Below are 23,850 nucleotides of genomic sequence, written 5' to 3'. Positions count from 1 at the left end.
AATGTGTTGATATATTAAGTGTTTGGAGCAGGAGAGGATAAAAGAAGAACATAAAAGACGACAGAGGGGTAAACATCAGTTAATCAAATTAATTAATTCAATCAATTATCAATATCAGGGCTTTCAATGTTAACGTGTTAATGCATTTGATTAATAAAAACAATTATCGCGTTATCATAAATGGATCAAAATTATCACACCATTTGTTATGATCATACATAAACCCGGATGTATACGCCTATTGTTACACGGTGCAAAGATGCGGCCAATTTCACTTCAAAACACGCTCCGATGGAACTTTAGATGGAACTGAGGTAATTTGTCGGCGTTTCAACGACAAACTCTCTGATCATTGGCACACAACAAGTTTAAAATAGCATCTTAAAGCAAAGATATTGATTTGTTGCATTGGATGTTCTAATGCACTACCGGCAAAGAAATACCAAGAAAATGTTTCTTTTGTGCGAAGGGGCAGGAAATATAAGATTTTCTTCATCCTGTTCCTTTTCGACATGGCTGTGTATTGAATGCAGTAAGGTATGTGAGATTGTTGAAATGTTGTTGAAATGTACACATCCAAGTACGAAATAAATAAATAATTGAATTGAATTGAAAAAAAAAAAAGTACATACAAGGTTTCCGCTGGGCATTAAAAAGCAGATAATTAACGCCTTGAATGGCATCAAAAAGCATTGAATTCAATGTCCAGTTGCATTGAAAAAAATTGCATACAATTGTAGGACTGTGCTGATAGTAGTAAGTCAAACAGTTGACCGGGAAATGAAAAGGAACTGAATAACTTTGCCGTCGTCGATAAATTGCTTCGTCTGTCTGTGTTTCTTTTCTTCGGCTGCGGCTTTCAAACTGGATACAAAAGTTCTCGTAAGGTTTGGAAAGTGTGATAAGTGCTGCCTCCGTATGGCAAATGAAACGGTTCTGGGGTCCCAAATTTGGTCGATCTTTGGTGACTGTATGCGTGTAGTCCTTAACTTGGACATTATGTCATGTTCATGAGGAAACTGAGCTTGTTTGTCACAATCAATCGATCAATCAAAGTTAATTTGTATAGCCCTAAATCACGAGTGTCTCAAAGGGCTGCACAAGCCACAACGACATCCTCGGCTCAGATCCCACATCAGGGCAAGAACAAAAACTCAACCTAATGGGATTACAATGAGAAACCTTGGAGGGGACCGCAGATGTGGGGACCCCCCCTGGGCGACTGGTGCAATGGACGTTGAGTGGATCTAGATCATAGTGTGAGAGTCCAGTCCATAGTGGGGCCAGCCGGAGATTGTCTTGGGTGGAGATAAGTCAGCAGCACAGAGACGTCCCCAACTGATGCACAGATGAGTGGTCCATCCCGGGTCCCGATTTTGAACAGCTAATCTGTGGTCACCTAATCTGTGCAGAGCAGAAAAGAGACAGCAGATCAACTGGTCTAAAAGGGGGGTCTATTTAAAGGCTAAAGCAGTGGTTCTTAACCTGGGTTCGATCGAACCCTAGGGGTTCGGTGAGTCGGCCTCAGGGGTTCGGCAGAGGTCAAAACACACCCGACTCATCGTGTAAATACAAACTTCTCCCTATCGGCGTATTACGGATATGGCAACAGCTGACTGATTTGCAGGTGTGTAGTTTGTTGTGAGTTTATGCACTGTTGGTTTTGTTCTTTGAACAAGGTGATGTTCATGCACGGTTCATTTTACGCACCAGTAAAAAAACATGGTAACACTTTAGTATGGGGAACAAATTCACCATTAATTAGTTGCTTATTAACATGCAAATTATTAACATATTGGCTCTTAACTAGTCATTATTAAGTACTTATAAATAGGGATGATGCTCGAAACCGGTTTTCCCGGTTGTTCGATAAGAAAAGAACCGAGTCCTCGGACTCGAATCCCTTTTTGAGAATCGGTACCCGTTATCGAGACCACTATAGTAAAGAAAAAGAGTTGGTTCTTTATTCGAATCCCTGGGAACGACTCCCGTCCCGACAAGAAATGCCCCGTGTGACATCACAAGAAATGACGTCACGTAGCTCAGTCATTTGTCACGGTGGGATGCAGCGTGCTGTTAGTTCCCGGGACACAAAACTGACGGCTCCGGACGAAAGCGTGCAGGTAGGAGATGATTTATTTCTCATAAATCATACACATTACAACAGACAGGAACGAAACAAAAGGAAAGTGTGCCGTTCGCACGAGAAGCTAAAGCAAAAACTTACTTAGCACAGGAATACTAAAAGCTAAGGTAACTTTAGCACAGGAATCATGAGCTCGAAAACCAGAATGCCAACGTAACTGTTGCAAATGCAAACAGTGAAGCCACGACGAGTGACCGGAAAAGGCAGGCTTAAATAAAGTCTCTGATGAGCAACAGGTGCACGTACAAGGCAGGTGAAAATCATAAGTAACCATGGTGACTAAAACAAACCCCCGAAGTGCACAAAACAACCAAGGAAGTCCAAAACTTACAGAACATAACTAAACAAAACAAGATCCGACCACATCATAGTACATCACAGTTTCATATCATTTCACTTTACAGGAGTAGGAAGAAGTAAAGCTTATTTGATCCTACCCCTTTCCCACTTCATACAAATATATACATCATTTACTGACCGTTTTATAATAAAATATCTGTGAATTAGTATATACAACAGTTTTGTAATATGTAATTAACTAATTCAGTCATTATTAATATACTGAGATGAAGAATATCTTATTTTCAATAAGGTTGAAAGTATTTCTCATAATTCTTCTTCTTTGTACTTTGTAAGCACTAGTAATTTGAACAACCTCTTAAAGTGGATCATATCGGTACTATGTTTAACTTCTTTACTTCATCCATCCCATCATTTAATTCCACATCATTTTAGCTGTTTGCAATTTTACCAAATCATGTAACTTTAATATTTTTGACTCAATAAATAAAGTGTTTGTATGTTCTCTATATCCAACATTATGTATCAGTCTAATTAATTTTTTTTTGTAACACGGTTAACGAATGTAACGCACATTTGTAGTTATTTCCCCACATTTCTGCACAATAACTCAGATATGGTAATACTATAGTAGCGAGCAGTAGAGAATGTGAAGTGATTTGTTAAACCAAATATTGTGTTTTTTTCTATATACAACAATCTTTCTGGACTCGATAAGAGAATCGATAAGGAATCGGTTCGATAAGAGGATTCGATAATAGGCTCGAACTCGATAATTTCTTATCAAACATCATCCCTACTTATTAATGCCTTATTCGGCATGGCCTTATTATAACCCTAACCCTGACCCTAACCCTAACCAAATAACTCTAAATTAAGTCTTTATTACTTAGAATATGTTCCCCTAGTGTCCAAATAACTCTAAATTAAGTCTTTGTTACTTAGAATATGTTCCCCATACCAAAGTGTTACCAAAAACATATAACTTTGTCTTGAATTTGAAAAAAAAAAACATTGTATTTTTCACTAAAGAAGGGTTCGGTGAATGCGCATATGAAACTGGTGGGGTTCGGTACCTCCAACAAGGTTAAGAACCACTGGACTAGAGTATACAAATGAGTTTTAAGATGGGACTTAAATGCTTCTACTGAGCATGTACATGCTCACACATGAGCCAACTTGACTAACATTCGCAGCTCTAGTTACGCACATCTACGGTGGCCTTGAACGGACCACCAAGGCACATCTCACAATTAACACAACTCTTTATTCTCTAACATTCCCACAGTAAATGAATAATATAGCCTTCAGCTGTCAGACACTTTATACATAACTTGCTATCTACTGTAACCATTTTAAATAACACAGGGTGTAAAATTCAATCTATTCAAGATGCGTAATTGACTCAGCTTATTTTTAATGCATCTAAAGCAGGGGTGTCAAACTCATTTAAGTTAAAGGGCCGTGTGGAGGAATATCTGTGCACACACGGGCCGGACTATTAAAATCGTGGCATTAAAACTTAAAAAATAAAGACAACTTCAGATTGTTTTCTTTGTCTTACGTTGGCCCAAAATAGAACAAACACATTCTGAAAATGTTACAATACAAATATACAAAAAAATACCGGCAGCGGTAAAGTTTAGATCCATGAAGTAAAGAAGAAAGTGAATGAATGTTTATAACTGAATACATTTACATATGCATTAAAATGTGTTTTCTTTTCTATTATTTTTTTAAGGAATTAAGTAACGTTTATGACAACCTTTTTCCAAAACAGAATATAGAATTTGAGATATAACAGGATAATGCATACATTTATCATTTGTTTTCAAAACGCTTACAAAAAAGTGGGACCCCATTTTAAAAATTCCTAGTGCCAACACTGATGGAGTATTGGTGCGTGCAAAACAGCCGCAGGCGGCTGTGGCCTGCGGGCCGGTTTTAATACTAATCAAATATCATCCCGAGGGCCATAGATAATTCATTCGGCCCGCGGGCCTTGACTTTGACACCACTGATCTAAAAGATGCACATATCATTTTTTGATGTGCCTATTTCTTTTTTAAATGAAGAGTATATGCAGATGTAAATGCTGCACGATGTAAAGTTGTTTATGGGTGTGTTTACAACATGATACATCACAAATTAAAAATTTTTCTCTTCAACATGTTGGAAAAGGAGTAGGAAGAAGCAGAGCTTTTTTAATCCCACCTCTTTTCCTTTACATAGCAGTTGCTAACACTTTTATTCACTTTCTGTTCTCAATTTAATCACAATATACGACATAAGTAATAACATAAAAAAATAAATAAATACATAATTAGTGTAGTGGGTTGTATTTCATATGCTGAGATAAATAACATTATCAATACATTCAGAATGTTTATCATGGTTCTTCTTCTTTGTACTTTGTAAACACTTTAAGTTTGAAGAGTTTCTTGAAGTGGATTAAATTAGTACATTGTTTGATTTATTTATTTATTGCTTAATCCTTGCCATAATTTAATTCCACACACTAATATACCAAAGGTCTTATGTGTTGTGCGTGCATACAAATGTTCAATACCAAAGCTCTTAAGTGTTGTGCGTGCATACAAATATTTTAAATTACATTTTTCTCTAAAGTTGTATTGTTTGCTATATTATTGCAAATACTTTCAACATGTGCTCTTATCTCTTACGATACTTACCGTCACCAATTTTAAACAACTTAATGACTTGCAGTTAAATAAAACGTTTAAAAACGGGCTTGGATTACATTCTGACAACAAAATGGCGTTAGTGTCCAAATATTGGGTTATTTTCCTAAGCAAATTCTAAATATGCAAGTGAGTAATAACCTGTGATGAAACTGTGATTAATCATGATTAATCACAGCTCAAGAGTGTGATTAATCTGAAGAAAATTCATCACTTGACAGCACTAATATATTTATGTATATCTATGTGTGTACATGTATGTATGACCACAGAACTTTCCTCAAGAAGGTCATGTCAGATGAAACAAAAATTGAGCTGTTTGGCCACAATACACAGCAATATGTTTGGAGAAGGAAAAAGTGAGGCCTTTAATTCCAGGAACACCAGGCCTACCATCAAGCATGGTGGTGGTAGTATTATGCTCTGGGCCTGTATTGCTGCCAATGGAACTGGTGCTTTACAAAGAGTAAATGGGACAATGAAAAAGGAGGATTACCTCCAAATTCTTCAGGACAACTTAAAATCATCAGCCCGGAGGTTGGGTCTTGGGTGCAGTTGGGTGTTCCAACAGGACAATGACCCCAAACACACATCAAAAGTGGTAAAGGAATGGCTAAATCAGGCTAGAATTAAGGTTTTAGAATGGCCTTCCCAAAGTCCTGACTTAAACGTGTGGACAATGCTGAAGAAACAAGTCCATGTCAGAAAACCAACAAATTTAGCTGAACTGCACCAATTTTGTCAAGAGGAGTGGTCGAAAATTCAACCACAAGCTTGCCAGAAGGTTGTGGATGGCTACCAAAAGCGCCTTATTGCAGTGAAACTTGCCAAGGGACATGTAACCAAACACTAACATTGCTGTATGTATACTTTTGACCCAGCAGATTTGGTCACATTTTCAGTAGACCCATAATAAATTCGTAAAAGAACCAAACTTCATGAATGTTTTTTGTGACCAACAAGTATGTGCTCCAATCACCCTATCACAAAAAAATAAGAGTTGTAGAAATTATTGGAAACTCAAGACAGCCATGACATTATGTTCTTTACAAGTGTATGTAAACTTTTGACCATGACTGTATATATATATATGTATGTGTATATATATATATATATATATATATATATATATATATATATATATATATATATATATATATATATATATATATATATATATATATATATATATATATATATATATATATATATATATATATATATATATATATATATATAAACATATACAGTATGTATATCCATCCATATCCATCTGCTAAATTGGTGTACTTTACATTTAAAGTTAAATCATATGTTTGTTGTAACATTTAAAGGCCTACTGAAACCCACTCCTACCGACCACGCAGTCTGATAGTTTATATATCAATGATGAAATCTTAACATTGCAACACATGCCAATATGGCCGGGTTAACTTATAAAGTGCAATTTTAAATTTCCCGCTAAACTTCCGGTTGAAAACGTCTATATATGATGACGTATGCGCGTGACGTCACGAAGAGAACGGAAGTATTGGTACCCCATTGAATCCAATACAAAAAAGCTCTGTTTTCATCTCAAAATTCCACAGTATTCTGGACATCTGTGTTGGTAAATCTTTTGCAATTTGTTTAATGAACAATGAAGACTGCAAAGAAGAAAGTTGTAGGTGGGATCGGTGTATTAGCGGCTGGCTGTAGCAACACAACCAGGAGGACTTTGACTTGGATAGCAGACGCGCTAGCCAACGCTAGCCGCCGACCGCACGGATGATCGGGTGAAGTCCTTCGTCCTTCCGTCGATCGCTGGAACGCAGGTGAGCACGGGTGTTGATGAGCAGATGAGGGCTCGCATAGGTGGAGCGCAAATGTTTTTATCATAGCTCTGTGAGGTCCCGTTGCTAAGTTAGCTTCAATGGCGTCGTTAGCAACAGCATTGTTAAACTTCGCCAAGCTGGGAATTATTAACCGTGTAGTTACATGTCAATGGATTAATAGTATTGTTGATCTTCTGTCTATCCTTCCAGTCAGGGGTTTATTTATTTTGTTTCTATCTGCATTTGAGCCCGATGATATCACGTTAGCTCAGTAGCTAAAGAGCTTTGCCGATGTATTGTCGTGGAGATAAAAGTCACTGTGAATGTCCATTTCGCGTTCTCGACTCTCATTTTCAAGAGGATATAGTATCCGAGGTGGTTTAAAATACAAATCCGTGATCCACAATAGAAAGAGGAGAAAGTGTGGAATCCAATGAACCCTTGTACCTAAGTTACGGTCAGAGCGAAAAAAGATACGTCCTGCACTGCACTGTAGTCCTTTACTCTCACTTTCCTCATCCACAAATCTTTCATCCTCGCTCAAATTAATGGGGTAACCGTCGCTTTCTCGGTCCGAATCTCTCTCGCTGCTGGTGTAAACAATGGGAAAATGTGAGGAGTCCTTCCTCCGGTGACGTCACGCTACTTCCGGTACAGGCAAGGCTTTTTTTTATCAGCGACCAAAAGTTGCGACCTTTATCGTCGTTGTTCTCTACTAAATCCTTTCAGGAAAAATATGGCAATATCGCGAAATGATCAAGTATGACACATAGAATGGATCTGCTATCCCCGTTTAAATAAAAAAAATTCATTTTAGTAGGCCTTTAACCTAAAAACAAAGCGCACATCCAGTATTGTCAATCATTTCAATTTCTACACCAGTGAAAGACATCACCATACTAATCTGTTATTCCAATTATAGTAAACAAATTGTAAAGATTAGCCCCATTTTTGCTCAAAGAGGTTGTTAAACTTGTAGTTTACGTTCTGGTCCATCAAAGCCTGAGAAAACCAGCCTCACTGTGCCGTGCCACACCTCCACACTCCGGAGGAAGCGAGTGTGACAAGAGACAACCGCTCTGACAAGGGTTACTGTAGGAAGTTATCAAAGTCCCAGCAGGGTGCTGATTATGGAGAAAAAAAAGTAGCTACAACTTAGCATTTTCTATACTCTGAGCTGCTCCCCTTGCACTGCTTGCAGGTTGTAGGTCTTTCAAGATATGCAGTCGGAATGAGGGCGAAGGTTGGCAAAGACATCTAAGACAAGTAGATCAATGAATTCCAATGGATGTGTATTTATTTCTGTCAATTTCTGCTCCGTGCTGCTAGAGATGGAGAGGTTGAAGGGAAGAAGAAATTATACATTCAAGAAGAAGAAAGACAGATGAGGGTTGAAGACTTAAAACCACAGAGGAGAACCAGTGCAGTAAAAAAAAGGTTTTTAGTGTATGGGAATATGGAAATCAGCTTGCCTGTGTTTGTTCGGGCTGTAAATGGATATACACTAGAATATATGTCATTAAATTAACCCCAAGGCTCCCCAGGTCTTTTGAAATGAACCGTTTGAGACCATTAACATTGTGGGTGCGTCAGCAGTGTAAAATGTAATTGCTGTCGTTTAATTTCCTGCTAACGACCTCATATCAACCCAAGCAGTCTCAAATCGTAATACGCAACAGGGCCGTACAGTGTGAGCATTTTAGTTGCATTTGCGACTAAAAATAGGTTGTGCGAGTAAAAAAAAGATAGTTTTAAACCCTTTAATTAGAATTTTGCTCCATCCAAATTTGATCATCTATAAAGTGTTTAAAAAAAACCCAACTTTAACCATAACCAAATGGACAAGTGATTGGCGCAGAAGTGTCACTGAGCACTTTGACTGCGTCCTTCCCCCCTGTGTCATAGACAGAGGGCAGCGGAGCTGTAGTGCCGCTCCTCCTAGTTCACACACTCAGTCTTCCAACATGGAAAAAACAAAAGTTTTAGTTGATGGAACTGGTCAGAGAAGCTCTGTCATCCGGGGGGAGATCAAAGTAAAGCTGCTGCTCCTCCACATCGAGAGGAGCCAGATAAGGTGGTTCGGGCATCTGATCAGGATGCCACCCGAACGCCTCGCGAGGGAGGTGTTTCGGGCACATCCGACCAATAGGAAGCCACAGGGTAGAACCAGGACACGTTGGGAAGACTATGTCTCCCGGCTGGCCTGGGAACGCCTCGGGATCCCCCGGGAAGAGCTGGACGAAGTGGCTGGGGAGAGGAAAGTCTGGGCTTCCCTGCTTAGGCTGCTGCCCCCGCGACCCGACCTCGGATAAGCGTAGGAAGATGGAAGGATGGATGGACAATTTTAAAAAATGACCGTTAAAAAATGTTTTCAAATGACATTTTTTAAAAATGACGGAATTATTCTTTGCTTCTTTTTTTTTTGTCCTAACAATCTTGAGTTAAAAAGAAGAACACAATACAAGAAATACAGACATGTTGCACACAAAGAAATGGAAAATTGAAAGACCCCCGCTGTGAGAAAAAGCCTGCTGAGTAACAGGCTCAGCAACACTACTGTTAATAATTTGGCGTCACTTGATTAAAAAAATAGTCTTTCTTCACTTCCCTTTTAATCTAAACTCTTGATTTTAAAACAGCGACATGCACAGGCAGCCCTGCTAGGCTGAAGGACTTGCTGAATTGTGTGCATGTAAATCAACTGTCATTTTGCATTACAATTAATATCCTTTCTCCTCGTTTCTGTCATCTTCTCACTTGTATATGAATTCATCAGGCAGACATGCGGATCATTTTACACCCAAGCGGGACGTCTGGGCTCATTCTTGCGTGGCGTACTGCAGTGGCAGTGCAAAATAAGACGCGTACAAAAGGATGTGTCCTCTGCTGTCCACAGTAAGAGCGTGTATTAGTGGTGGCATATTAATCAGTCAGAGAGAAGTCAAATGATATATGAGATGGGGAATTTAGATATGTGTATGTAGTAGGGGTCTAACGGTGCGTGTATTCGGACTGTTTGGAACAGCTGCCCTGGGCTGCCACTCCCTATACGCGTTGGGCCCCACGATCCGTAGCGGGGCCCCATTTTGTGCATGTAAAATGATGTAATGAATGACAGGGCGCTTCATACGACATTTTACCGAAATGATATTCCTACACTAGAGAAGGGATTCATATGGCTCCATTCCTGGGTGAATCTCACGTTTTGCAATGCAGTCTGCTGAAAATGATCAGAAGCGTCCCCCTGCATTAGGGCTGGGTGATATGGCAAAAAAATTATCAGGATTGTCTCATATCATTCAATCTCGATTAATAGACTTAGACTTAGACAAACTTTATTGATCCACGAGGGAAATTGTTCCACAGTTTCAAAGGATGGAAAGGGTAAGGATGGAAAGGATAATGCAGGTATTAAGTAAAGTTAAAGTACCACTAATAGTCACATGCACTCTAGGTGTGGTGAAATTAACCTCTGTATTTGACCGATCCCCTTGTTCCACCTCTTGGGAGGCAAGGAGAGCAGTGAGCAGCAGCGGTGGCCACGCTCGGGAATCATTTTGGTGATTTATCCCCCAATTCCAACCCTGAGATGCTGAGGGAGGTATTGGGTCACATTTTTATAGTCTTTGGTATGACTCGGGCGGGGTTTGAACTCACGACCTACCGATCTCAGGGCGGACACGCTAACCACAAGGTCACTGAGCGAGCAGGCTTAGTAGCAGAAAGGCAAGTAGACTAAAAATGTACCATAGTATCAATATAAAATATAACACATATGCAATATTTATATAAGTATATAATATACACTGATATATTATATTATTATATTATGTTATATTCTTATATAACATATATACAATATATAACAAATCCCAATTACCATGTACAATAATACAGTATAAGTAACAGCTGCAGCAAAAAAAATACAATTAAATTAAAAAAATTAATAATATAATATGGAATATATTATATATATAATAATATTACTTTTTTTGTTTTTTAATGAAAGTGAATTTTCCTGTGCAGGATTATACATAGTACCGTTGCATCCCTACTGTTTACTACTGCAGTATCTTGTAACATACATTTCCACTATGTTAGATGGAGGTAATATATAAATATATATATATATAATATCATTTTGTGCATATATATATATATAATTGTGTTTACTAGAGGTGCAACAGTACAGGTAACCCACACTACGGTCCGTACCTTGGTTTTAGAGCCACGGTTTTTCCTTCTTTTTTGGTAAGTTTTGTGGGGGTAAAGAGAACAGCTTTTTTACCTCTCAAAGTTTTTTTTTTGTTTTTTTTGCTTGTCATTACAAACATTCTGCAGTAAACAAAGTATAATTGATGTAGTGAATACTATAAGACTTTTATTTCAAGTTAACATTTACCAAACAACACTTTCAAATGGTAAATTATTATTTTAAATTATTATTGACCCACATTGTGGAGTTTTTAAAACTCTAATTCTGTATCTCATATTGAATGAAAAAACATTAAAGTGCAGTTTGAATTTGAGGTACTGTAAAATGTAAAATTATTTTTTTAATTTACAAAAAAACAACAACGTTTTTAGTACAGTTTATATCAGAGGAGTGGAATCTTTGCAGAAACATAAACAAAAAGTCTGATTAAAATATTTAGAAATAAAAATGCCTTTTCTGATTAAATTAGTGGGTGTGTTGATTCTCTCAGTCAGGACCAATAGAGTCACATCGACGTGTTCAGTGCCTGCAAGTCGGCATTCAGGGCAGGATGGCGGTGACCGGGGGCAAAGTGTCTGTGCATTCTGTGGTTCCAGAAGGCATGAAAAGTAAAACAAGGATGCCTGCTCAGCACTGAGGCACGTTGCTGAGCAGGCTTTACTGCCTATCACTGATCACATAGCAGCCTTGCATAAATAAATTAAAGATGCATTAATGATGAATTTATAATCCAATGGTGAGGTGACTAAAGAGTCCCACCTCTAAAGATGGCCCCGTACATAATTAATTTAACCTGTATGCTATATCTGTGTTTTTGTATTATTTATATGAGAATTGTAATCCGTGCATAATTACCTGCCAGCAGATTGCAGTATTTTTATGTTTCATTTAAACAAATCATTGAACTCATAAGCTAGGCAGTTTTGTGTTTTAAAGAAGAACTGCATGAATTGTTGCCCATCAGCTACAATCCTTATGTGAGACAACAACTTTCCCTTCTCTGTGCGTAATGAATATTAAAAAAAACGGCTAGCAAGAGGCAGCTAACAATGCCGGTAATGGAGATTGACCAATTTCTTTTTTTTTTACTGTTTAGATCTCACTAAAAAGATAAAGACATGTATGCTCTTGTTCCACATATGGATTGTGAATGATGGGCAAAATAAATAAAATAATGCAATAAAATTTTAATTTTTTTTCCTTACTTTACCGACAATGAACCAAAACAGTGGCCTTAAAACTGAGGTATGTACCGAACAATGAGTATGGCGTACCATTACTCCTCTGATATGTAAATTCATATTCTGTATTGTCTTTATTTTTATGGGTAACTATTAGAGATGTCCGATAATATCGGACTGCCGATATTATCGGCCGATAAATGCTTTAAAATGTAATATCGGAAATTATCGGTATCGGTTTCAAAAAGTAAAATGTATGACTTTTTAAAACGCCGGTGTACGGAGTGGTACACAGACGTAGGGAGAAGTACAGAGCGCCAATAAACCTTAAAGGCACTGCCTTTGCGTGCCGGCCCAATCACATAATATCTACGGCTTTTCACACAAACACACAAGTGAATGCAAGTCATACTTGGTCAACAGCCATACAGGTCACACTGAGGGTGGGCATATAAACAACGTTAACACTGTTACAAATATGCAATAATAAATATGTGAACCCACACCAAACAAGAATGACAAACACATTTTGGGAGAACATCCGCACCGTAACACAACATAAACACAACAGAACAAATACCCAGAACCCCTTGCAGCACTAACTCTTCCGGGACGCTACAATATACACCCCCCCGTTACCCCACCCACCCACCCCAACCCCACCCACCTCAACCCCCTCATGCTCTCGCAGGGAGAGCATGTCCCAAATTCCAAGCTGCTGTTTTGAGGCATTTTAAAAAAAATAATGTACTTTATGACTTCAATAATAAATATGGCAGTGCCATGTTGGCATTTTTTTCCATAACTTGAGTTGATTTATTTTGGCAAACCTTGTTACATTGTTTAATGCATCAAGCGGGGCATCACAACAAAACTAGGCATAATAAAGTGTTAATTCCACGACTGTATAAATCGGTATCGGTTGATATCGGAATCGGTAATTAAGAGTTGGACAATATCGGAATATCGGATATTGGCAAAAAAGCCATTATCGGACATCTCTTGTAAGTATATAACCTCTCTGTTATTGGTAAATAATCCTGCTATAGAAAACAAAGACGAGAAACATTCTTATTGTTTATTTGTGATTTATTAAGACACGTCCTAATATGGATCGTTTATTCAAAACCCACAGAAAAATAAATGGGTAATTGTTGCCAGAGAAAAGCACCGAACTCCTTGGGGGCACAGTTGTTCAGACATAAAGTATCTACTCACAGTGGAAAGGATAGTATTCCCTTCCTGGATCAATGAGGTAAAATAAACAGATGTAAGTACTGTCTGCCTGCAGTAAAGTTTGTACAAGGAGGACATAAATCTGGGATGCTTTAGTGCCCCAGGTGCTGTCAGTGCTTTATGTCATACTGCAGGGGTGCTCAAAACGCGGCACATGGGCCAAATGCAGAAGCTTTTTTATTCGGCCCTGCAAAACATCACCAAAAACCAATATCATTCACTTTTACAGAAAACCGCTTGTAACGAGCGTGACTGGATAACTTAATGGCTAATGATATGCACGCTCTAAACCAGTGTTTTTCAACCTTTTTTGAGCCAAGGCCCATTTTTTACATAAAAAAAATACGGAGGCACACCACCAGCAGAAAAGGTTAAAAAAATTAAACTCCACCAGGATGTCGTGCCTTATTTTGAGTTTTTTGTTGTTTCCTCTGTGTAGTGCTTTAGTTCCTGTCTTGCGCTGTTATTTTGGTGACCCTTCCTGTTTTGTTGGTGTTCTCCTATAGCAGCTTCAGGACTTCCTTTGAGTGCTATTGATTGCACCTGCTTTGTTTTCGCAATCAATACTATTTAATACTATTCTACTTTGATTGTCATGTCATGTACGGATGTACTTTGTGGACGCCGTCCCTGCTCCCCCCGTTGTAAGTTTTTGCTGTCGTCCAGCATTCTGTTTTTGTTTACTTTGTAGCCAGTTCAGTTTTACTTTTGTTTTGCATAGCCATCCCTGTGCTTCAGTGCCTTTTCCTAGCGGGACTTGCCTTTTGTTCATTTTTGGTTTAAGCGTTACATACCTTTTTACCTGCACGCTGTCTCCCGCTGTGCTCTGCGTATTGGGATCACGACAAACCATCCTCGACGCGTTCCGACTTCTACAAAGCAATAAACTACCTACTGGTATGGAGTATTACATGTTTACCCTGCCAAGCTCTACACAGCACAAGCACTAGACAACGGCACATTATTATAATTATTGATTTACAAAAAAATATTTTTTGGACCAATTAGGTGAAGTTGCATAATTTCCCACGGCACACCAGACAATATCTCACGGCACACTAGTGTGCTGCGGCACAGTGGTTGAAAAACACTGCTCTAAACAAATGCACAACCAGCCTTTACCGTGTCTCCTTAGAAACAAATATGTCCCATGGACGAACGTGATTATGGACGCCTGCTATATTGCAATATTGTAACAGCATACACAATAAAAAATATTTGGTGAGAGTTATAAGACTTGTAGAGTGACGGCCCAACACGTATTGACTGTAAAGAAGGGGAACTGCACTTTTTTGGGAGTTTTGCCTATTGTTCACAGACATTATGAATGACAAGACGATGGATGTTATTATTTTATATTCTTTTTGCATTCTAAATATTAAATAAATGTGGTCAAAAGTCTGCTTACAATGGAGCCTATGGGAGCCGTGCAATTCTGCCTATAAAGCCCTTAAAAATAACACCTCCTTTAAGGTTTTATATACATGATGTAAGTATATATGTATTGTAGTAACAGGCACATTTATAGTCACATTTAATGTGTACGTATTGTGCTCATTTTAAGCATACGCAGCGCATTAATTAAAAAAAACGCATTATGTTTGTTTCGGGGGGTTTTTCTTCATCACTGATTAAAACTCACTGCAGACTTTATGAGAGCCAACAAACATAATTAAACATCACTTACTGTACAAAATTGTCTGTCAATAGGATGCCGACTGCTAGGATGTTCATATATTCCCATTTAGGTGAAGAACCTCTTATAATCCTCACAAAGAAATGGGGTAGAGATCAGTTCTGGCCATTTCCGGGTCCTAAATGGCTGTCAAAGTTTACTAACTTGTCGCAATGCCTACTCAGACTACTTCTGTCCAAGTGAGATGCATGATTTATGATCTACAATAAGCCTAAAGGGAGCAGGGAAGCGAGGAAGCAGCAGACCACTCGAAGATGTAAACAGAGGCACACACAGTAGTGATAACGGTGCCGCAATAAATAGTTTGTCTGCGTTAGCGATTGTAATAACAATATCACTAATACTTGGTTAATATTCAAGTCACGAAATGTAAATGGAGTATTGTTGGCGGTTTTTGAATGGTTATTTATTGGATGTAATGGTAGAAATAGAGGAGCTCCCATTGGCTACGCTGTAAGCAGACTTTTATATACATTTATTTAATATTTAGAATGCATTGGAAAAAAAAATCCTTACGTCGTCTTGTCTGTGAACAATAGGCAAATAAAATAAAAAAATGCAGTTCCCCTTTAAGTTTAAAATATACATTCTTCTGAAGGGATTCAAAGACGCCGGACCTGGTCTACTTAAAGTTTCTAATACTGAAACACGTGCTTGATAAAACTTAGTAACGCACGCAAAGCTGATTCACCAACTTTGTTATATTTGTATTTTTCTTCTCTTGTTGTTCTGTCCTGTAAGTTTGTTTTATAGCCTGTCGAATAAGAATTTCCGTTCTGAAACAGCCAGTAAAGGTTATCTTTCTATCTTACATGAGCAAAATAGAGAGCACATTTAGCGCAGGGTCTCAAACTTGCAGTGCATGGCAAACTTCATAGTCTAGTGTAATTGCAGCCCGCACACACTGGGCAGCTAATAATTAAATATATTATAGAAACATTAAATACGCAGAAATATAGTGAAACACAAAGAGCAACTTGCTGTAGGCAAGCAGAAGGGTTTCTGGTTATATCCTAGGACATGGGTGTCCAAAGTGCGGCCCGGGGGCCATTTGCGGCCCGCAAGACATTTTTTAATGGCCCCACGGCACATTCTAAAAATATGATTAAAAAAAATTTAAAACATAAAAAGTGGTATAAAAGAGCAAACAGGTGAAATGTAACAAGAAAATGTTGCAATGTTTACTCTAATAACACAAAGCTGCCATGCAGGCTGTTTCTTTCTTTAAAACATAATAATTAACCAAAATCAACATAATTATGAATTATTGACCTATTCAAGGCTCCAATTATGTCACATTAAATATTCCACTTTGAGATATTCTTTGGGGAAAATGTTGCATATTTTGTGTTTGCCATATAAAAAACTGAGCTGTTTTTTTTTTTTTAAAGAAGGGCCTGAAACAAACAAACAAACAACACTAAAACTTATAATTGACGGATAGATCCGAAGCTGATCTCGAGATTATTGTGTGAAAAGTAAAAGGACCCTTTTGGATCCCCAATAATTTTAGTGGGGATTTTGTTTTTTGTGTGTCATTGCTCAAAAAATAATAATGAGTTAAAATCAATGCTGTTATGAGTTATTGACCATTTTAAGGCTCCAATTATTTTATAATCTCTAATATAATATATAAAATTTAATCGGGGGAAAATATTGCATATTTTAGTTTTTTCCATAAAAAAGGGTTTTCTTTGACAAAAAGGGCACACAACTTAAATGTTTAAAAACGTTATATTGACAGATAGACCTAATGTTGATCTAGACATTTAAACTTTGAATAATAATAATAATAATAATAATAATAATAATAATAATAATAATAATAATAATAATAATAATAATACTAAATAATGACACATTTTTTATATATTTTTTTGACCAAAACCATTTGGGTTCACCGGGATCAAGCCTGAGTAGAGGCCTAAATGTATATTTTTTTATATATTTATTGTATTGGTTTTTAAAATAAAAAAATATCAAAACGGCCCCCCACTTGCTTTGATTTTTCAGTGTGCGGCCCTCAGTGGAAAAAGTTTGGACACCCCTGTCCTAGGGAATTCAACAGTGTGAAATTATAACATTTTTACCTTCAAGTTTACAGTTATAATCACTTAAGGCCTATCATAGCTCAGGGTCATGATTGCTGCTGGTAGAAGAAGTAAACACATTTAGTCACGTGGTTGGAACGTAATTCAAAAGTGAGTACTTCGTGTGGCCCAGCCTTTCCCAGTACATGTAGAATAATATGCTGATTACCAGAGTGCCCACAATACTGGGAGGCAGAGATGCAAATATAATCAAGTAGCACTCGCCATGTGATTCATCAAGACTGAAAGTGTTCTGCGGCGGCTGTTTTGTGTCTATATTTAGCACAATTGAAATGTGCGTGCAAACTGGCTGTGAGAAAGGAGACAGATGATGGACAGAGAACCCTCCGTCCTCTGTGTGTCTGTCAACAAATTAGGACTGTCAGGAATAAAAATATTAAACATATCTATTCAGCAATATCATTTTATAATTTTATAGACGATGGCACAGGTGTTGGTACTGGTGCCTCACAATAGGAAAGTCCTGGGTTCGATCCTCGAGCTCGGGGTCTTTCTGTGTGGATTTTGCATGTTCTCCCCGTGACTGCGTGGGATCCCTCCGGGTACTCCGGCTTCCTCCCACCTCCAAAGACATGCACCTGGGGATAGGTTGATTGGCAACACTAAATTGGTCCTAGTGTGTGAATGTGAGTGGGAATGTTGTTTGTGTATCAGTGCTGGCTCTGCGATGAGGTAGCGACATGTCCAGGGTGTACCCCGATTTCAGCCCGAGTGCAGCTGGGATAGGCTCCAGCCACCTTTGCAACCCCGAGAGGATGGATGACTTAAAGGGGCTGATTAAACACATGACATTGATTTGTTTTGGTCTCTGCTAGCATTTTTAATGGTGTTTGTTTTTTCATATAGGAAACATCTTGCAATATGCATTTGCTTCCACCCCGATCCTTCCAGACACACCGTGACAACACCCAGTGCCTCTTAGAGCTCACCTTTAGCGCATACTTGCCAACCTTAACACCTCCAATTCCGGGAGGTGGGGGGTGGGGGCGGGGCGGGGGTGTGGTTGGGGTCGGGGGGCGTGGTTAAGAGGGGAGGAGTACATTTACAGCTAGAATTCACCAACTCGAGTATGTCATATATATTTCATATATATATATATATATATATATATATATATATATATATATATATATATATATATATATATATATATATATATATATATATATATATATATATATATATATATATATATATATATATATATATATATATATATATATATATATATATATATATATATATATATATATATATATATATATATATATATATATATATATATATATATATATATATATATATATATATATATATATATATATATATATATATATATATATATATATATATATATATATATATATATATATATATATATATATATATATATATATATATATATATATATATATATATATGTATATATATATATACAGTGTTGGGTTAGTTACTGAAAACCAGTAATGAGTTATAGTTACTAGTTACTTCATTTCAAAAGTAACTCAGTTACTAACTCAGTTACTTACACCAAAAAGTAATGCGTTACTTTGAAAAGTAACTATTTAGTTACTTCTTTTTTTCTTTTCTTTTTTAAAAGCTCCCATTAATGCCCTTTAGCCTTCATTTCAGTACTGTTATTGCACTGGAGAATAATACAATCTGTTGATCAACTTGACATGCATTTGCATCACTGAACTCTGCTAAGCAATGTGGTCTACATACAACACACAAACACAAAGATATGTTTTAAAGGCCAATTTGTTTCTGGCCAGAACAAATTGACAAAACTATTTTAAATAGCTGCAACATAATGGCACTTGAACTTGAACTTGAAGTAGATAGGATCTTTGATCCGAGACACAACTTACATTTAACTAAAATGTTATTTTCTTTGTGCTCGACAAAAGAAAAGTATTGAGAATTTCTCCTTGTTAAAAAAATCCACTCTTGGCTTCGCCTTGATGTCTTGTTAGTTGTTATGATAGTAGCGTTTATGTGTGTGCGTGTGTGTGGGTGTGTGGCCCTTTAAGATATGACAGCATGTGGGTGAGGGACGTCAGTGAGTGAGTGGGCGAGAGAAGTGAGGGACCGGAGACAGTGAGTGCTTGCAGGTGCTCTCTCTAGCTTGCTGGATGGCTGCGTCCAATAAAGTTACAAAGTTGCAACAAACCGCCGGCCTCGTCATTCACCCTTAGCTGTAAAGACCACTTCCGGGTAAAGTGAAGGTTGTTAGCCCCGAAGGAACGTCTCCCCTGCGCTCCTCAACTACGGTTACTTTGTAACGCGTTAGTCCCAACACTGTATATATATATATATATATATATATATATATATATATATATATATATATATATATATATATATATATATATATATATATATATATATATATATATATATATATATATATATATGTATATATATGAAATACTTGACTTTCAGTGAATTCTAGCTATATATATATATATATATATATATATATATGTATATATATATATATATATATATATATATATATATATATATATATACATATATATATATATATATATATATATATATTTTATTATACATATAAATAAAGAAATACTTGAATTTCAGTGATCCGAAGGCTATCCAGTAGATGGCAGTATTGTCCTGTTTAAGAGTGTCACGACATTGCTGTTTACGGCAGACAAACTGCTTTACGGTAGACGAAAACGTGACGTTGTTACCGCGCTGGGAGGACGTAAATGAAACTGCCTAACAATAAACCCACATAAGAAACCAAGAACTCGCCCTCGATCATTCTACAGTTATAACGTGATTGGGCAGGCACGCTGTTTATATCGTGGGAAAGCGGACGTGAAAACAGACTGTCGTCGCTGTCCCCACTCAGGTCCGCATGGACTGCGGCTGAATTCCGGGAGATTTTCGGGAGAAAATTTCTTCCGGGAGGTTTTCGGGAGAGGCGCTGAATTCCCGGAGTCTCCCGGAAAATCCGGGAGGGTTGGCAAGTATGCTTTAGCGTGCTAAAAATAGGTTCTGTTGTCTAGATTGCACTTCAAAGAAGCCTAGAAAGGGTGTTACATGTTATATTTGTGTGCTGCATGTTGCATGCCATAAATGTGGCGTGAAATGAGTGTCTCCACGGTGACAGCTGGTATACATGCAAAAACCTTATTTAAATAGGACGGTCTGCACCACTTATGCACTTGTTACAACAAACCCGCTGATAGTACACACAATTTTATAGATTGCACATGCTATTTTCGGTCTTATTAGATCAGGTCCAATAGTAGTGAACCCATTTCGAGGTGTTGCTTTTTTGAGAAATAATTTCAGTGTCGTTGGCGAGTTCCCTACCTTCTTGTGCTGTATATTGTTGTTACTTATCTTAAAGAAGTTCAATCAATATTAAAAATCCTTTCAAAAGAAATCCGACTTCCAGTGTGTCCAGTTGCCTCACTGGCCTTTGTCTTTATGTCCCCACAGGTGTTACGTTGATGACAAATTCTCCAAGGTTGCCTGGCTCAATCGATCAAACATCATCTTTGCCGGCCAGGATAAGTGGTCTCTGGACCCCAGGGTCGATCTGATTACCAAAGGACAGCTTGAGTACAGCCTACGCATACAAAAGGTAATAGTGACCTAAAACCATTTAAATGCACAGGAGGAGACATGCAGGATGGAAAGAAAGGGTCTGGTGGCATAACGTATCAAGAAGTGAATATGCCGTTCCCAAGCTTCAACTTACAATGCTAGCCACAGAATAAATGTCTTCAGTTTGCAGTTTACCTCCCTGTAGGCCTTTGACAGGCGTTTGAGTTGAGTGACCTCGAAAAAGAAGTAAAACCGTATTACTTCCTCTCACGATTCCATCACTAAGGTGGGGATGTTTTTGTCAGTGGTCATATGTAGGGAGACGCATTGCCATCAGTCCGATGTGAGGCGCATCTTGATACACGACCAACAATATGACACGTTTGAAACTATATGTTGTGAATTCTGAGTGCATTCAATCCATCGCAACTGGACTCTTCGGTTTGTCGTCTGTCATCCAAGCAGGCTCCATCAGTTCTTTCTCACAGACTCGGATTAGTCTGATCTGGTCTACAGTGCATTCGGAAAGTATTCACAGTGGTTCACTTTTTCCACATTGTGTTATGTTACAGCCTTATTCCAAAATGAAATAGATTCATGTTTGTCCTCAAAATTCTACACAAATGACAAATTGAAAAATACTTTTTAGAAATGTTAGCAAATTTAAAGAAATTAAACTATGAAATCACATGTAGGCAGCACGGTGGAACAGGGGTTAGTGCATGTGCCTCACAATACGAAGGTCCTGAGTTCAATCCCGGGCTCGGGATCTTTCTGTGTGGAGTTTGTATGTTCTCCTCGTCACTGCGTGGGTTCACTCCGGGTACTCCGGCTTCCTCCCACCTCCAAAGACATGCACCTGGGGATAGGTTGATTGGCAACACTAAATTGTGAATGTGAGTGTGAATATTGTCTGTCTATCTGTGTTGGCCCTGTGATGAGGTGGCGACTTGTCCAGGGTGTACCCCGCCTTCTGCCTGAGTGCAGCTGAGATAGGCTCACCAAACCCCTGGGGTTCAATCGAACCCAGGTTAAGAACCACTAGTCTAAACTAAATAAGAAGGGCCCTCGTCTACACCATTACTCTGTGGAGAGAGGAGAACCTTACAGAAGGACAACCATCTCCGCAGCAATCCACCAATCAAGCCTGTATGGTAGAGCGGTCTGACGGAAGCCATTCCTTCATAAACGTTTGCCAAAACGCACCTGAAAGACCCTGGGGTCATGAGAAACAAAATTCTTTGGTCTGATGAGATGAGATTGAACTATTTGGCATGAATGCAAGGCGTCATGTTTGGAGGAAACCAGCACTGATCATTACCAGGTCATTATACCTACAGTGAAGCATGGTGGTAGTAGCATCATGCTGTGGGGATGTTTTATAGCGGCAGGAAGTGGGAGATCAGTCAGGATGGAGGGTAAGATGAATGCAGCATTGTACAAACACATACTGGATGAAAACCTGCTCCAGAGCGCTCCTTAACTCAGCATGGGGCGACGGTTCATCTTTCAGCAGGACAACAACCCTCAGCACACAGCCAAGATATCAAAGGTATGGCTTCAGGACAACTCCGTAAATGTCCTTAAGTGGCGCAGCCAGAGCCTAGACTTAAATCCAATTCAACATCTCTGGAGGGATCTGAAAATGGCTGCGTACTGACGCTTCCCATCTAACCTGATGGAACTTGAGAGATGCTGCAAAGAGGAATGGGTGAAACTGCCCAAAGATAGGTGTGACAAGCTTGTCCCATCGTATTCAAAAATATTTGATGCTGTAATTGCTGCCAAAGGTTCATCAACAAAGTATTGAGCAAAGGATGTGAATACCTACGTACATGTGATTTCTTAGGTTTTTATTTATTTTTTAAATACGAGAAAATATTTCCAAAGTAACTTTTTAACATTGTCATTATGGGGTATTGTGTGTAGAATTTTGAGGATGAAAATGAATTGAATCTATTTTGGAAAAAGTCCGTAACATAACAAAATGTGTAAATACTTTCCAGATGCACTGTACCGTATTTTCCGCACTATAACCAATTTTCTCGAAAAGCTGACAGTGCGCCTTATAATCCGGTGCACCTTATATATGGACCAATATTGAGCCACCACAGGTCTTGCAACTACGGGATGCATAAACGTAACCCCAGCTTCTACTGTAGCGTCTATTCTATGCGCCTTATAATGCGGTGCGCCTTATATATGAACAACGTTTTAAAATAGGCCATTCATTGAAGGTGCGCCTTATAGTGCGGAAAATATGGTATTTATTCCCTAACAAAAGGAGGACGTGCTCAGGCAAAGATGGTTTTGCCTTGATGTGGTGTAAAAAAAAAACTCTTAAGAGACATAGGACATTTTTTTTTTACACTATTTAAGCTTTTTAAATTGCACTGCTTATGCTCTATAAATAAACATGCATTGCTTATAGGTATGCATGCTGCTCATACATCGGCATTGAACAAAAACATGATATTTTTACTAGGGATGTTCCGATTATAGGATTCCGATACCAGTCACATTATTAAATATATTTACGGTGAGTGCTATCAACAGTGTAACAATATCAACTCAATACTTAAACGACAGTAATTCCTGATATTCTTGTATTGCATACAAAAAATCACAGTATAGTCTAGGGTTGTACGGTGTACTGGTATTAGTATAGTACTGTGATACTAATGAATTATATTTGGTACTATACCGCCTCTGAAAAGTACCGGTCCTGAGATCCTGTAACGACTTGGTATCGGATTGATACCCAAATTTGTGGTATCATCCAAAACTAACAAGTTGTCTTGTATGTTCACTATTTCATTTAAGGACAATCTTGCAATAATAAACATACTGTATGTTTAATGTA

General features: G+C 38.0%; 1 protein-coding gene across 2 annotated transcripts in view; it reads left to right on the top strand.

The window, feature by feature from the left end:
- lsamp (limbic system associated membrane protein) overlaps positions 1-23,850 on the top strand; it is a 471,983-nt gene that overhangs the window by 266,996 nt on the left and 181,137 nt on the right. For both annotated transcript variants that reach the window (XM_062068053.1, XM_062068049.1), the window contains exon 2: positions 20,880-21,024. In XM_062068053.1, coding sequence (XP_061924037.1) covers positions 20,880-21,024 — 145 coding nt within the window. The remainder of the gene's footprint in view (positions 1-20,879; positions 21,025-23,850) is intronic.

This window comes from Entelurus aequoreus, linkage group LG13 (assembly GCF_033978785.1).
Source record: "Entelurus aequoreus isolate RoL-2023_Sb linkage group LG13, RoL_Eaeq_v1.1, whole genome shotgun sequence".
In the NCBI taxonomy this organism is placed as follows: domain Eukaryota; kingdom Metazoa; phylum Chordata; class Actinopteri; order Syngnathiformes; family Syngnathidae; genus Entelurus; species Entelurus aequoreus.
This window is presented reverse-complemented; position numbering and strand designations above follow the sequence as displayed.